Here is a 15,546-nt window from a genome sequence, read left to right on the forward strand (position 1 = left end):
GAACACTGTATACATAAAAAAAAAAAAAAAAACCAAACCAAAAAAAAAAAAAAACACAAAGACAGTCTCCTGCCCTCCCTCTGTGTGAGGGTAGCCTCACTACCCCAGCCAGGCTCCCAAGTGCTGGCATTACAGGAGCCACCACCCCTGTCCAGGTTAATAGTGCAATATCTAACTGGATGTGGTGCTATATGCCTTTAGTCTCAGTTTGGCAGGCTAAGGCAGGAGGATTACTTCAGATCAGGAATTTGAAATGAACCGTTTCAAAGACAGAGCAGAGATAACCAAAAGCAGAAGTCAGTCCTAAGTCAGCCCTGCAGGTGGCCATGTCAGAGGGGCAGCGGATAGATGGCAGTTGACTTCAGTTGTCAGCCCACCAGGAGGCAAATCCCTGATGGGTCAATCTCGGATAGGCAAGGCCCCGAGACCACTGACTCCAGAATGTCTTTAGCTTCTGCTGTGCCTTCACATGTTTGCTGTATCTTTCTCTGGTACTGGCATGGTGTGAATGGGTGTGGGGAGATCCCCACTGCCTGTAATGTGGTGTGTTTATCTCTTGGATACATGCTGTTTTACTGGACATTTTTTTTTAAATATTTATTTATGTATACAGTGTTCTGCCTGCATGTATGCCTGCAGGCCAGAAAAAGGCACCAGATCTCATTACAGATGGTTATGAGCCACCATGTGGTTGCTGGGAATTGAACTCAGGACCTTTGGAAGAACAGCCAGTGCTCTTAACCTCTGAGCCATCTCTCCAGTCCAACTACTGGGCATTTTTACCTGTGGATTATTATGATTTTTTCCTAAGCTGTACTATCTAATTGATGATAATAATGCTAGTCTAAATAGAGTTTTGGTGATTAAAAAAAAATAAAACAAGGAAGTGTCACACTGCTAGAACACATGAGTTTCTATTGAGGAACCACATAGACTGTGGCTTAGGTTAATAATTAATAAAAACAATCGAGTCCCAGTAGCCCAGGTAGTTTAAATTCTTTTAACCTTAGTGTTGGGAGATGTGTTCACAGGTTTCAGAGTGCATCACAGCTGAAACAAAGCTCTGAAAATAACTTAGACTAAGATGTTTTTGAGGTAAAAAACCCAAGAAGACAAAGTTTTAGAAAGGCACATAGTTGAGTGAGGAACTCTTTAAGGTCAGGGAACAAGAACAAAGCAGTCCAATTATTATTAGCTGACGCACTTTTCTTGCTAGGATTAGGTGATGATTAATTTCTTGTACCCATTTCTGCCCTCAATCTCCTGATATAAGAAACAATTGTTGGGGCTGGGCGGCGGTGGTGCACACCTTTAATCCCAGCACTGGGGAGGCAGAGGCAGGTGGATCTCTGAGTTCGAGGCCAGCCTAGTCTACAGAGCGAGCTCCAGGACAGGAACCAAAACTACACGGAGAAACCCTGTCTCGAGGAGGAAAAAAAAAAAACCACAAAAAACTATTGTTGGGTATGTATCATAAAGATTTAAAGTAGAGCTGACTGATTCTATTTCATATATAAAAGTTTAGATTTGTGATTCCTTTAAGATTCCTTATAAGATTACCTTTCAAGATAAGTAATAAAGTAGTTGGACCTTTCTTTGTAACTGCAAAACTCAGTCTTCTCAGTCAGGACTTTTACTGGCAGACTATCTTGCTTGCTTATACATTGTTAATCTATAACAAGTTGCTTGGGTATGAATGTACATGGGTTCTTGGGATAATTTTTCACCTGTTATACCTAAACTGTTTAATTATGGTAAGGGATATGGAAAACATGCTCTTTTTTATTTGTATTCATTGTAATTATTCACTTGAAAAACAATGTAACCACACTCTAATTTTTATATTGCCTGAAAGAGTGTGTGTCTTTCTCCCTTAACCCCCCCCCCCCCCCAGATAAAGAAGTCTGGTACACACAGACTGTGGATCCCCTCTGAGCTCTGCACTGCTGAGGGCTGGCCCCCCAGGCAGCGATACAGCTCAGTGTGCTCTATCGAATCACCCCATTTGAATTCTCCAGGGGAGCCAGGAGCATGCAGTCTTTAAACTCAGCCAGCTGCTGAAATAGATCTCAGAGTCACAAGAGAGCAGAGTCTGAGTCATCACAATGCAGTCAGATCTGTGGCTAGGAATGGCTTTAAATCCCAGAAACTCCTTGCCCTGTCAATCATCCTCAAGTGACCTTGACTCAGGAATTCTAGAGTTTAACCGCAGGTTCTGCTGTCTGGACAGGACAGATCTCTGAATTAATTCTCCAGCACTCCCTCAGCTTAGTTTACCATGGCAATGTTCATGTGTACAGCGGTAACTAACAAGATGGAAGGAACTCTGCCTCCCTGTTCCTGAGGTAGTCTGTTGGAGCTGGTACTGCAAGGACAAACCTGCTCTGAGACAAGGCAGAATCAAGGGCAGGGTCCCGGAGAAAGGAACACAGGGTCTGACTCTCACTCCTAGTAAGCTAGTTTTATCCCAGATCTACATACAAGAACAGAGAAGCCACTTGTTTGTCCCCAAGCACAGCTGTCAGCAGAACTCCAGGAGAGACTGTAAAGGAAACCTTCCCAGAAAGGAAACCTTGGAAACACAGCACAGCTGCCGGGAATTCCTGGAAAACCCCTCAAGTGAATGAGTTACAAGCAAGCAAATCAAGTAGCTTCCCCATTCATGCACAAAGAGAGCTGGCCCAAAGAGGGAAGGGTTCCTTGTGAGAACTCTGTGTAGCCCTGGCTGTCCTGGAAGTCATTCTGTAGGCGAGGCTGTCCTCGAACTCAGAGATCCGCCTGCCTCTGCCTTCCAAGTGCTGGGATTAAAGGCATGCACCACCACTGCCCAGCCTCTTTCTCTTTTCCTTTTTTTTTTTTCCCTTGTGTGTGCACAAGCACATATAAAGTTGGGTGTGTAGGGCTCAATAAATAACTGTTTCAAGACAGGGTTTCTCTGTGTAGCTTTGTGCCTCTCCTGGAACTCGCTCTGTAGCCCAGGCTGGCCTCGAACTCACAGAGATCCGCCTGCCTCTGCCTCCCGAGTGCTGGGATTAAAGGCGTGCGCCACCGCCGCCCGGCTGTTAAATTTTTAAAAAGGACAATAATTGAGCTGACCTTAGTGGTGCACACCTTTAATCCCAGAGGCAGAGGCAGGCAGTGAGTTCCAGGCCAGTCACAGATACACAGTAAGACCCTGTCTCAAAAAAAAGATAGATAGACAGATAATCTTTTGTTTAGCATTTATCATTATAATGATGTATTCTAGACTAACTATATTTTGTATCAGTATTTGCCCTTCTCCTTTCCTACTGTTGAGACTTGGCTCCCCTTTCCGGGATCTTTTTGCGGTCTCTGTCCAGCTTTAGCCTGGTGATAACCACCTTGCTGGGTGGATGCCCACACGGACAGTTATGCCATTAGCCTTGTCTTGCTGTAGATGGCGTATTTCTTCCCGTACAGTTGGACCACTTTGCCAATCTGCTGGCCTTTGTTTGTCCTCAGACAACCTGCACTTCTTCATCCTTTGGAATAGACTGAACACCGTACTTCAGTCTCAGCTCTTAGGAAAGAGGGGAGGACATGATCTTCCTCTGAGTGTGAGAAGGTGTACTGAAATACCGTTAGCAGTTCTTGCTTCAGTCACAAAAGTTTTGAACTTCATTTTGGCCTTGACAACCAGCCGAATACTCCCTATCTTGGTTTCTTGAGACAGGATCCTTCTACACAGTGCCAGCTGGAATTCACCAGCTGGAAGGCTGCCTTCCAACTCAGAGATCCACCTGTTTCTGCCTCTCAAACGCCGGGATTAAAAGTATATACCCTAGTCAGGTGGGTTTAATGCTGTCAATCTTTCTGTAATTAATATTTTGAGTTACACCCCACAAAATCTGATATTTTGCACAGACACAACTCCCAGACAGTCTCATTTAGCCCAGAACTCTCTTCCTAGCCAAGGATGATCTTCAACTCCTGATCTTCCTGTCTCCACGTCTCAAGAGCTCAGATTACAAATGTGTGTGAGCAGCCTGGTTCTTTGAAAGCATTTTTATTAGTCTTTATGCATGTGTGTGTGCCAGAGGGGGATAGGTTCCCCTCTCACAACACAGGTCCCAGGGACTGAACTAAGGTCCGCAGACTTGGAAGCAGGCCATTTTACCTGCTGAGCAGTGCTGGGACTACAGTGTGGTTTATGCAGTGTTGGGGACTGAGTATGTCAGGCAAGCATTCTACCAACTCAAGTGTATTCCCAGTATTAACAAGTTTTTTAACTGATGAAGACTAAAATGCAAGCTGGCCATTATAGCTCAGTTCACACTTGTAATCTCAGCACCCCAGAGGCTAAGGCAGGAGGACTGCTCCAAGTTCTAGACCAGCCAGTGCGACATGGTGTGAGACCATGTCTCAAAAAAAAAAAAAAAAAAAAAAGAACAACTACTATGAAAACAAGACAATTCCTTTTTTTTTTTTTTTTAAATTTTTGGTGGCTGGAGAGACAGCCATGGGTGCTGGGAACCGAGCTCTTGCATTTTTGGTTGTGAGCCTAGGCTTTAACGGCTAAGCCATTTTTCTAGCCCAATTCTAACTTCCTTTAAGACTTCCTGTTTAACAGCCAGGCAGTGTGCCTTTAGTCCCAGCACTCGGGAGGCAGAGGCAGGTGATGAGTTCGAAGCCAGCCTGGTCTACAGAGTGAGTTCTAGGACATCCAGGGTGCTGTAGAATAATCCTTTTGCACATTGTGAAGATGTGTTGCTCTTGTTGGTTTAATTAAGAGTCAACTAGCCAACAGCTAGGCAGGAAGAGGTTACAGGTAGGAGAGCGAGACAGAGAACACTGGGAAAAAGAAGGGTGGAGCTGCCAGCCAGATGCACAGGGAGCAGGACTTGTAGAAAAATGAGGTAACAAGCCGTAAGCCACGTGGCAGCACATAAGTGAATAGAAATGGGTTTATTTAAATTGTAAGAGCTAGTTAGTAACAAGCCCAAAGCTACCAGCTGAGCATTTTCTGATAAATAAGAGGTCTCCGTGCATTTACTGGGAAGCACGTGGTCCAGATGAAAAACTCCATCTACACAGGGATACACAGAGAAATCCTGTCTCGAAAAACAGAAAGACTTCCTGTTTGGCAAACGAAATGTTTCTTAGTTTAATTTCCAATTATTTGGAGATTTTCCTATTATATTTCTATTAGTCTAATTCTAGTATGAGAACATATATGATTTCAGTTCTTTTAAATTGCTAAGGGCATTCCTCTTCTTGAGAGCTTTCTTTTCCTTAATAAATATATGTTGAGTCTATATAAAAAAAAGGTTTGTCGTAACCCAGGTGTGGCATTTCCTTTTTCTTCCTTTGAAACAGGGCCCTACCCTGGCTGGCCTGCAGCTGTGTAGAAGCAGGATGACTTCAAATTCAAGAACTCTACTACCTTCTTATGTCACCATACTCAGCAGTTTGTTTTGTTTTTGAAACAGGTCTTACGCTATAGACTAGGTTGGCCTCAAACTCAGAAGTAATCCTCCTGCCTCAGCTTTACAAGTCCAGGTTTATAGGGATGAACTACCACACTCAGTGCAAAGTTGTGTCTTTGGTACATGAATAATGTGCTTTGTACAGTTGTTTGGTGGATGCTTCCCCAAACCATTTTATTCCACTGGTTGCTAGTGTTAACCAACTTGCTTACTTGTCTTGTCAATTGTTAGCTGTGACACATGTATTCATGCACACGTCTTTGCCTTTTAAAAGAAAAGGTGTGAAGACAGAACCAACCACCATGCAGTTATCCCGTCTGCAGTGTGTCTGTCCAGCCTTTAGTTACCCCAGGGTGTGCAGCCGTCACCAGACTCTCCCTTTACAGCAGATGTTCCCTTCTCCATGTCAGACCCTTGTTTCAGAGGGTGCCGGAGAGCTTTCCTGTCTCTCTTCACTAGTCTCCAAAATGGACTTTTTTCTTTTCTCCCCAATCTCCTTTTGAACATATCTGAGTTTTACTTCTGTTACATTTCTCTTCATGTCTGCCCAGAGTTTCTATTTCCATTTATTTCAAGAGGACTAACTCTTACTTGCTAGAACATTTTCATAACAGTCCCTTCTAAGTCTGTACCATGTAATTCCATCATCTCTGCTATCTAGGTGTTAGAATCTGCTAACAGCCCCCTCACCCACCCAACAACGGACTTTTTCAGGCCAAGTGATTTCAGACATTTTCAGTAGTCTGTTATCTGAGTCTTGTTTGAATCCTACAGAGAATGTTTTAGCCTACTATCAATCTAGTCATGTCTAAACTAACGTTCTGACAGGCCTTCTCTCTACTGTGGTTCCAGTACCAATTCAGTTCTCAAAGCTTCTGTGGTTGTTAGGATCTGTGCCTAGGACAGATTCTCCTGTACATCCTTCTGTCTTCAAAAGTCCACATGTGCACGGGAAGCCCTGTCTAGCCTTCATTTGCTAAAGTGTACAATGGGATGTCACAGAAAGTTTCTTCTGCCTAGTACTACTTCTGCAGACTTTGTCATTTACTGATGTGTCTGTGTGTGCGTGTGTGTGCGAGTGCAGAGGCTGGATGACAACCTTCACAAGTTCCTTCTCCCACTTTTCAGGTAGTTCACCTCCATGTATATGAGGACTTCCTGCTGAGTTCAGCTTTGGGTAGTAACCTAAGCCTTACCTTGGGAAGCTGCTTCTCAGATTCTAGCCTCCTTTGGTGCTCAGCTTAGGGAACAAAACCCAGTCAAGTCCTTCCTACCACACACTAAGGCAGTCAAGCACTCTGGTACTCGCTCTTCATGCCCCCCCCCCCCCCCCCCCGTTTGGTTTTCTTTTCTTTTTAAGATTTATTTATTTATTATGTATACAGTATTCTGTCTGCGTGTATCCCTGCCAACCAGAAGAGGGCACCAGATCTCATTTCAGGTGGTTAGCCACCTTGTGGTTGCTGGGAATTGAACTCAGGACCTTTGGAAGAGCTCTTAACCGCTGAGCCATCTCTCCAGCGCGCCCAGCCGGTCCCGTCGTCGTTCCCCCCCCCCCCCCCTCCGGTTTGTTTTTCAAGACAGGGTTTCTCTGTGTAACAGCCCTGGCTGTCCTGGAACTCACTCTAAAGACCAGGCCGGCCTTGAACTCACAGAGATCCACCAATACTGCTCAGTATGGTTTCACCCTTTATACTTGTATGCAGGTGGTTTTCTGCTTAATCAAGTGGGTGTAAGACAAGTAAGTACTTGATTCAAGAACTATTCTGCGCAAGTTTAAAAATCCAACTTTTTGGTTCTTTTAGTGACTACTTTTTTGTTTGTTTGTTTTCGAGATAGGGTTTCTCTGTGCAGTTTTGGTGCCTGTCCTGGATCTCCCTCTGTAGACCAGGCTGGCCTTGAACTCACAGAGATCTGCCTGGCTCTGCTTCCTGAGTGCTGGGATTAAGGGCATGCACCACCACTGCCTGGCTAGTGACTACTTTTAATAGCTTGTGATAAGTCTATAGTAATCAGTATAAAATTCCAAGAGACTATTCCTGTCTGAAGTACCCCCATATTCTCCCTTTCCTTCCCCTTCTTGTGGTACTGGGGACCAAACCCAGGGCCTTACACATACAGGTTAAGTGCTCCACATTGACATGCATTTCCAGTTCCCTATTGTATTACCAAGCCACCAAATGAGTCACAGCTAGTGTTCTAAGAAGCCAACTGAAGTAAACACTTATCTCTGGGTTAGCACAAGGACAAACCAGGGCCTTGTACATGCAGGAAAGACGTAACCACTGGGGTACATCCCTGAGTACAGAATTCCAGGCCAAAAGGTAGGTTTTAGTCCATTATGTCTAACGCTGCTGTTCAAGACCACCTGCTGTTTGTTAGCTTAGTGGCCATTCCTTTCTAGATAATCTTTTTAAAATCCAATGGTTATCTGGGCTGGGAACATAGCTCAGTCATAGCTTGCCTAGCACATATTTACCAGCACCAGGAAAACAACACTCATGTTTAAATCTGGTATTCTCCAATTTTTCCTTAAGACTCACCCAGACACAGTTCTGCATACATTTCTCATTTGGGAATCTTGCTTTCTGAAGCCAACAACTCAGGCCCTGGAAACACCCATCCTCTCCTGAGGGAGTAAATTAGATGGCTGTAGGTCGTGCCTGCCCAGCCTATCGCCTCCCTCCTCACTTCTATTTACTTCCTGTGCTCATCTTAGGTCATCTACTCAGGGCCTTCCTTCGCCTCCAACTACCCAATTCTTCAGTCACATCTAAACTGCTCTAATACTTATTTTAAATTTCTCAGCAGACCTCAGGACCTATCTTTCTAGTTTTCTTCCTTTTCAAAGTCCTCCCAATCTCCTGGTCCAGTGTGGGTTTGATTCCTCTTGTTGTCTTTCTTGACTTAAATTAGACACAGAGTCCATGGTGATTTCATGATGGGAGGTTCTGTGTACTTGTGTACTAATAACATATTATTTCTCGTAGCTCTTTATCGTTTTCAATCACATTCTTTAGGATTTTCCCCACCCCCCAAAATTGTCACTTTGTTTTGGGGAGGCGTCCTCTGAAACACTATGTGTTTGGTGGTGAACCTGTGCTGTGGAGAGACAGTGGGACCTAGTAGCAGGGACGTGCCCTCACTAGGGGGCTGGCCCAGGCTCTAGAACAGCAGACCAGCTCCCTCCTGCGGTCTACCCTGCATTATTCTGTCCTTAGCTGAAGGAGCTCTTCAGCTGCCTTACAAACTCTGCCTGTCCCCTTCAAACAAAGATCAAATTAGTGTCGCCTTGATTCACACCTGGTAATTCATTCCTATTTATTCTACAGACATACTGACCCTATACATACTTCTCTCACACCACCTAAGATCTTACTACAGTGTTTACAGGCTTCATCATTCTGATTCCTCCTACCACACAGCCTCCAGATTTGGTCAATTCTACCATGGACCTGTCACAAATTCACTCACTCCAAATATATCCCTACTCCTTCCTATCCATATGAAATTACAGACAATTCCAAAGGTCCTCTGTCAGCTGGTCGTAGTACTTACAGATCCCGATTAACCGAGCAAGTCATTACTTGCCATCTAAGGGATGGTTATAATGCTAAGACCCGGCATCACAGAAAATTATGGCCATCCCCCTTCAAATGGAATCCCCCTCACCCCCAGACAGGGTTTCTCTGTTGTCTAATTTTGGTGCCTTTCCTGGATCTCACTCTGTAGACCAGGCTGGCCTCGAACTCAAAGAGATATGCCTCCCAAGTGCTGGGATTAAAGGTGTGTGCCACCACCACCAGGCTCAAATGGGATTCTAAGGGGCTAGAAACATGGCTCAATGGTTACTGTTTTAGCAGAGAACCCAGGTTCAGTTCCCAGCACCCACATGGCAGCTCACAACCACCTATAACTCCAGTTCCAGGGGATCTGACACCTTCTAGCCTCCTGAACACACATGCCACACACAAAGGCACACAGGCAAACACCATGAACATAAGTGAGTCTAAAAGCACTAACAAGTACCAAAAAGAGCTACAGAAGACAGACTTTACTGTCTCAGGTCCGTCAGGAAGAGGTAAGTTGAGGCTTCTGGTAAGCACACACAGGAGTTACGTGGAATGTAGACGTATTTCAGACAAGCTACACAAGGGGCTGGACTAAGGCTCAGACTCAGAAAGAGAAGACACAGCATACACTACAGTTCAACCCTACACTTGGCAGTCCTGCTTTTATATGGCTTTTAGAGTAAAAACTGCCAGCAGGGCACAATGACATATGCTTTGAATCCCAGCACTTGGGAGAAGAGGGAGGGGGGATCTCTGAGTTTGAGGACAGCCTGATCTATATAGAAAGATCTCACAAACAACAAACTATTTGAAGCCTAAATCCTTTAGCTTAACCCGCTTCCACCGTACCTTTCCTAACGGCGACCTTGCCTAACCATGCTCGCCCTCTGTATTTTCACAGAACTATCTGAACACGTTTGATAACAAAGTACCAACCTGTAAGATGGGCGCCGAGCCAGGATCCCGTGAGCTTTCTGTGAGGAGCCTATGCTGTCAGATGAGTCCTGAGACTCCTCACTTTCTGATAAAGATGACACCTAAAAATCAGAACTGATTTTAATATGCTGAATGCAGACAGGGAAAGAATCGAGTTTTTACTTTCAAAGAAATGATCTGTCTCCTGTCACCCCAATTCACTGCACATCACTCCTCAGGTCTAACAGAGGAAAGTGGGAGCATAGCCACTGAAGAAACAAACGGGCACAGCCCCCCTCTAATCGCAGCCCCCGGGAGGCAGATCTAGAACAGAGAAACCAAGAAGAAAAAGGAAAGAACATACAATACAGTAGCCCGGTGCTAACAGAACTTATGTCTCCAATAATATGGTACTAACTGGGGGCTGGAGAGATGGCTGAGCGGTTAAGAACACTGGCTGCTCTTCTAGAGGTTCAAAGTTCATTCCCAGTATGCAGACATGTAGACAAAGCACTGATATACATAAATACATATGTAAATAAGCCTTGAAATGGTATTATTCTACTGGTTACAAATAAAAAGACACTTCTGAGCCTGGCAGTGGTGGTGCACGCCTTTAATCCCAGCACTGGGGGGGGGGGGGGGGGGGGGGGGGGGGGGGGGGGGACACGGACGACGACGACGACGACGACGACGGGACACACAAGCACACACTTCTGATCTCACTCACCCTGAGCCATACTTAGAGACTCTGAGTTTGAAAAGCCTGTTAGAACCCTAACTCTTCTCAGGAGACTGCTGAATCTGCAAGCACACAGACCAAGGTCTGTTGGACGCATGCACGTGGCAGGCTGGCAACTGAAATGGCTCGTGATTATGAGCTTGTACTGTTCTTCCAGAGGACCAGAGTTCAACTCCTAGCAGCCACACTGTGCTGCTTCAGGAGGATCTGATGCCTCTGGCCTCCAGGGGGATCTCCAATCTCTGCAGCTGCCGTCTTTCACACAGAAGAACAGACCAAGCCACACTGTGGCCATGTGTGGCACAGCTGGAAGGGCAGCAGCCAAGAGTTTGAGGTCGCCTCACTACCCAGCAAGACTCTGGCTCCAAACAAGCCCAACGCTAACCTGACAGCTTCCTTCCCAGACAGAGCAGCGTCTGTCAGGTGGCGAGGCAGTGATCAGCAGGGTTGGAGGTCCTGGGAATGGGACCCCCATCAGTGTAGAAAACCGAGAACTCAAACTGTAGCACTGTGACTTCTGCTCAACTAAAATCTAAGTCATGGACCTGGCCCTGGATAGGTGACGCCTTCCACTGCTCCAATGCCATCCATCCAACCTTAGGATTATCTGGCAAGTCAATTCTAGCCAGGAGGCTTCCTGATAAAAGAACAAGGACCTAGTAATCACTGTCCCCTCCCATAAGAATCACCCCAAATGGGCCTGTCAATAACTTGGGATAGGAAAATGAGCCCCCACAAAATAAAACCCCCATATATTCTAGAGGCTTTAAAACAAGTATAAAATCTTTTTAAAATGTAGATCGGTATGATGGTCTCATTGAGAGTATAGTCCAGCGTACTGTAATAAAGTATCTTCCTTCCACATACTACTCTGTGCTGAATTCTTGTGATAGAGCTCCAAAGGCCAGGAAGACAGAGTAAGATCTGGTGACAGCTACTAGGCCACATGTTCCTATCAAGTACTTCAAATGTGGCTTTTTTTTTTTTTTTCCCCAGATAGGGTCTATGTAGCCCTGGCTGTCCAGCACCTCTCTGGAGACCAGGATAGTCTCAAACTCACAGAGGTCCCGCCTGCCTCTGCCCCCCAAGTGCTATGATTAAAGGTGTGTACCACTACATACAGCTTAAAGGAATAACTAAGTTTATTTAACTAAATTAAAATTGATAAACGTGCTGGCTGCTGGCTATATACTGAAAAATGCAACCCTAGCCAGGCGATAGTGGCGAACGCCTTTAATTCCAGCACTCAGTCGACAGGGGACTGGATCTCTGAGTTCAAGGTCAGCCTGGTCTACAAAGCTAAGTTCCAGCGGGGCGTGTATGCCACCATTTTCTAGCCTCTGTATCTAGTGGCTGTTCTGTTCTCTGACCCCAGATAAATTAGGGTGCACAATATTTTGGGGAATACAATACCACCACAAAATGTTCTTGCTCTGTTTCTGAAAAACTCTTTAATGCATGCTAGCTAGACAGGAGCTAAGCTTTCAAGTCTGTAGCCCCGTCCCCTACTGAGTGTAAAGAAAACCGAAACGTCTACAGATTAAATCCTTCAAAGGCACACAAGAACATACTTTCAGGAGAATTACAATTCCATCTATTTTCTATTCCGTAATATACTATCTTTCTTTTTAAAAGACCCTTCTTTGTAAAGTTAACTATACAGAAAATGTACTTTACTATAAACAAAAGAAACTTAGTGCCTACTACCATAGCTGTGTGGTTAACTACTAAGCAGTACCAAATAATTTGGAAACAGAATAAAGTAAAAATCAAGCTTCTGAAAACCCTCCCGGGCTTGCAGAGGGCCATACTCCTAAGCCCACTTCCTCTTGGCTGGCGCTGCCCTACCAGGAGCTTCTGTCAAGTTCATTTCCAACTGTCCTGCTGAGCGTTTCCTTGGGGAGGATGCCCTTTTCCTGAGTATCAAATTCCCTCTGAGGAGTTCTCTGTAGCTCCAAAGGGGTAATACTTTTGGGACTTCTCAGGGTCAAAACTTCACTGCTGGGTGACTTCTGGCCCATTTGTCCATCCCTCTACTACACAGGAGACATAACAGAGAGATGTCTCTTTTTGCTCCACTTTGTATCTGCAGCCAGAATCTTAACCAAACTGGTATATCAAGGTTGTTAATGCAATAATGGTGGGGAGGGGGGGAGGACGGGACGATGACATAAGATGCAAACTCTCCTAGCGCTGTCAGGCCTACATGCTATCTGCCCTGAGAGTTTTTTTTTTTTTTTAAGATTTATTGATTTATTTATTTGTTATGTATGCAGCATGTATGACTGACTGCAGGCCAGAAGAGGGCACCAGATCTCATTACAGAAGGTTGTGAGCCACCATGTGGTTGCTGGGAATTGAACTCAGGACCTCTGGAAGAGCAGTCAGTGCTCTTAACCGCTGAGCCATCTCTCCAGCCCCTGCCCTGAGTTTTGACATGCCGTTTTTTCACTGTTGACAACTTATTGTGTTCCAGTCAATGCCCTTACTTTAAAATATATATAATATATATATATTATATATATATATATATATCTGCCGGGCGGTGGTGGCCCACACCTTTAATCCCAGCACTCAGAAGGCAGAGCCAGGAGGATCTCTTAACTCCTGAGCCATTTCTCCAGCCTATAATGTCCTTTCTTTCAAATGAGAATCTGATGTCTTTGATAAGTGCTAATCCACACAGCAACTAAAGGGACCTAAATGTCACTAGTGGTGGATGCACACTTTATTCTGAGAAACTCTATACTAGAGATTGCAAGTGAAAAGCGGAACTAGACAAGCAGGGCTAGGCAATAGTATCTCTTGAGTATCAGTTTTGATTAACAGGTAAGACTAAATAATCTACATGACAGGTGCCATGTTTGATTGTCAGGAATAGACAGGACAGAGCCAATCAAAAACAGGTTTTAAAAAAAGTGATACTGTTCCACTATACATTTTTATTATATGGCACTGATACCTGCTTAAAAATTAAGTGTCTGAAAAGGAAACCTTTACACTGAAAAGAAAATGTTTCAAAGGTTGTACTGGGGAGAAGCTGGAGAGATTTATAAAAAAGCAAAGAACAAAAGCACCTTGTTTTCAGCTCAGGGGAGGGATTTGAGGACTGTAAGAGCAGCAAGGCAGAGCAAAGCAGACAGTCTTGAGCAATCACTTGGTAACTCTTGCTCTAGACTCTTTCCAAGCATGTCTGTAATGTGAGCAGCTTTGAAAAATACAGTTATGTGCTTGATCGAAATGATTCCCAGTAGTCATCCATTTTTAAAGCTTAATAGCCAGTAAGAAATGAAGCACCAGAAAAAGCAGAAACAATAAACAGCAGAATCAGACCCAAAGGAGACAGTCACATCATTAGATGCAGATGATCGAACACTTAAGCCTGATGTTGAACTAATAGAACTGATGTTATAAAGGATTTTCCAAGGAGACATTAAATCACACAAAGCAGAATTTAGAGAAGGGAGCAATGCTTCCAAAATACTGCAAAGAAAAGTAGTATGGCCGGACGGTGGTGGCACACGCCTTTAATACCAGCACTCTGGAGGCAGAGGCAGAGGCAGGCAGATCTCTGAGAGTTCAAGGACAGCCTGGTCTACAGAGCGAGTTCTAGAAAAAACGCAAAGCTACACAGAGAAACCCTGTGTAGTTGGAGTTTTCCTGTGTCTACCCGGCTCCTGCAGCCACTCAGACCCAAGTAAATACACAGAGATGTATATTACTTATAAACTGTATGGCCATTGCAGGCTTCTTGCTATCTAGTTCTTATGATCTTAAATTAGCCCATTTCTACAAATCTATACCTTGCCATGTGGCCCGTGGCTTACTGGTATCTTTACATCTTACTTCTTATGCCTTCCACTTCTCAACATTCTCTTCTCTGCATGTCCTGCCTATACTATACTTCCTGCTTGGCTACTGGCCAATCAGCGTTTTAGTTACCAATCAGAGCAAAACATTCACAGCATACACACCATCCCACAGCAACCCTGTCTCAAAAAAACAAAGCAAAAGAAAACAAAAAACAAACAAACAAAAACAAAAACAAGAAAAGAAAAGTAGTATGCCAACCAGGTTGGGTAGATACGTTTGCTCACCAGGATGAAGCCTACCCCCAAGAACCTGCCTCTCCTCTACCAGGCAGCTCAAGAGACAGTGCAGGATCACTGTCCCGGCCTACCATGGAGTATAAAAACCCCATTTCTCTTCTTGAGAAAAGCATAGTTCTGCAAATGGACAAGCTGACCCCAGGCAATAACTATTTGAAAGGAAGTTGAGGTAGGCTGAGCCCTTGACTTGGGCAGACTCCTCCCTCTAGCAGGATGTTGAACACTCACTGGATGGGATGGTACTGAGACTGATCCTTTGGACTTCAATGCTGTTGCTTCTCCTACTCCCCAGTGTACCTGAGCAGCACTACTGGCTTAGACATTAGGCACCCAGAGATGTAGGGAAAACCTGCCCTGCACACAGGCTACAAAGCTAAGGTAACCAGGGGAGATTCCTGATACGCAAAGGGAAGATTTAAGGTCAAGACAGCTCTGTGGATACCTCCCAAATGACCCGTCTAAATGGTACACAAGACAAGAGACACTAACTTCAGTTCAATTCTTCCCGGTATGCTGTAGTACCAGCGCACCCAGAAGACGCTGCTCTAACACCTGTCTACTTCTCCCCACTCTATGCCTTCCTTTATTTATTATGTCTAGTACTGACTATTTTTGAGACAGGGTCACAGTGTGTAGCTTGGCTGGCCAGGAACTTGCTTTGTAGACCATGCTGGTCTTTAACTCATGCGTGCCTGGTGCCCTCAGGTCAGAAGAGGGTGTCAGATTCCCTGGATTGGAGTTACACATGGTTGTGAGCCCCA

General features: G+C 44.8%; 1 protein-coding gene across 8 annotated transcripts in view; it reads right to left on the bottom strand.

Annotated features, from left to right (window-relative positions):
• Window positions 1–15,546, bottom strand: part of Atf1 (activating transcription factor 1) — a 63,450-nt gene that overhangs the window by 31,975 nt on the left and 15,929 nt on the right. For all 8 annotated transcript variants that reach the window (XM_059247335.1, XM_059247338.1, XM_059247343.1 and 5 more), the window contains one exon: window positions 9,956–10,056. In XM_059247335.1, the coding sequence (XP_059103318.1) occupies window positions 9,956–10,056 (101 nt within the window). The remainder of the gene's footprint in view (window positions 1–9,955; window positions 10,057–15,546) is intronic.

This window comes from Peromyscus eremicus, chromosome 20 (assembly GCF_949786415.1).
Source record: "Peromyscus eremicus chromosome 20, PerEre_H2_v1, whole genome shotgun sequence".
Taxonomy (NCBI): Eukaryota; Metazoa; Chordata; class Mammalia; order Rodentia; family Cricetidae; genus Peromyscus; species Peromyscus eremicus.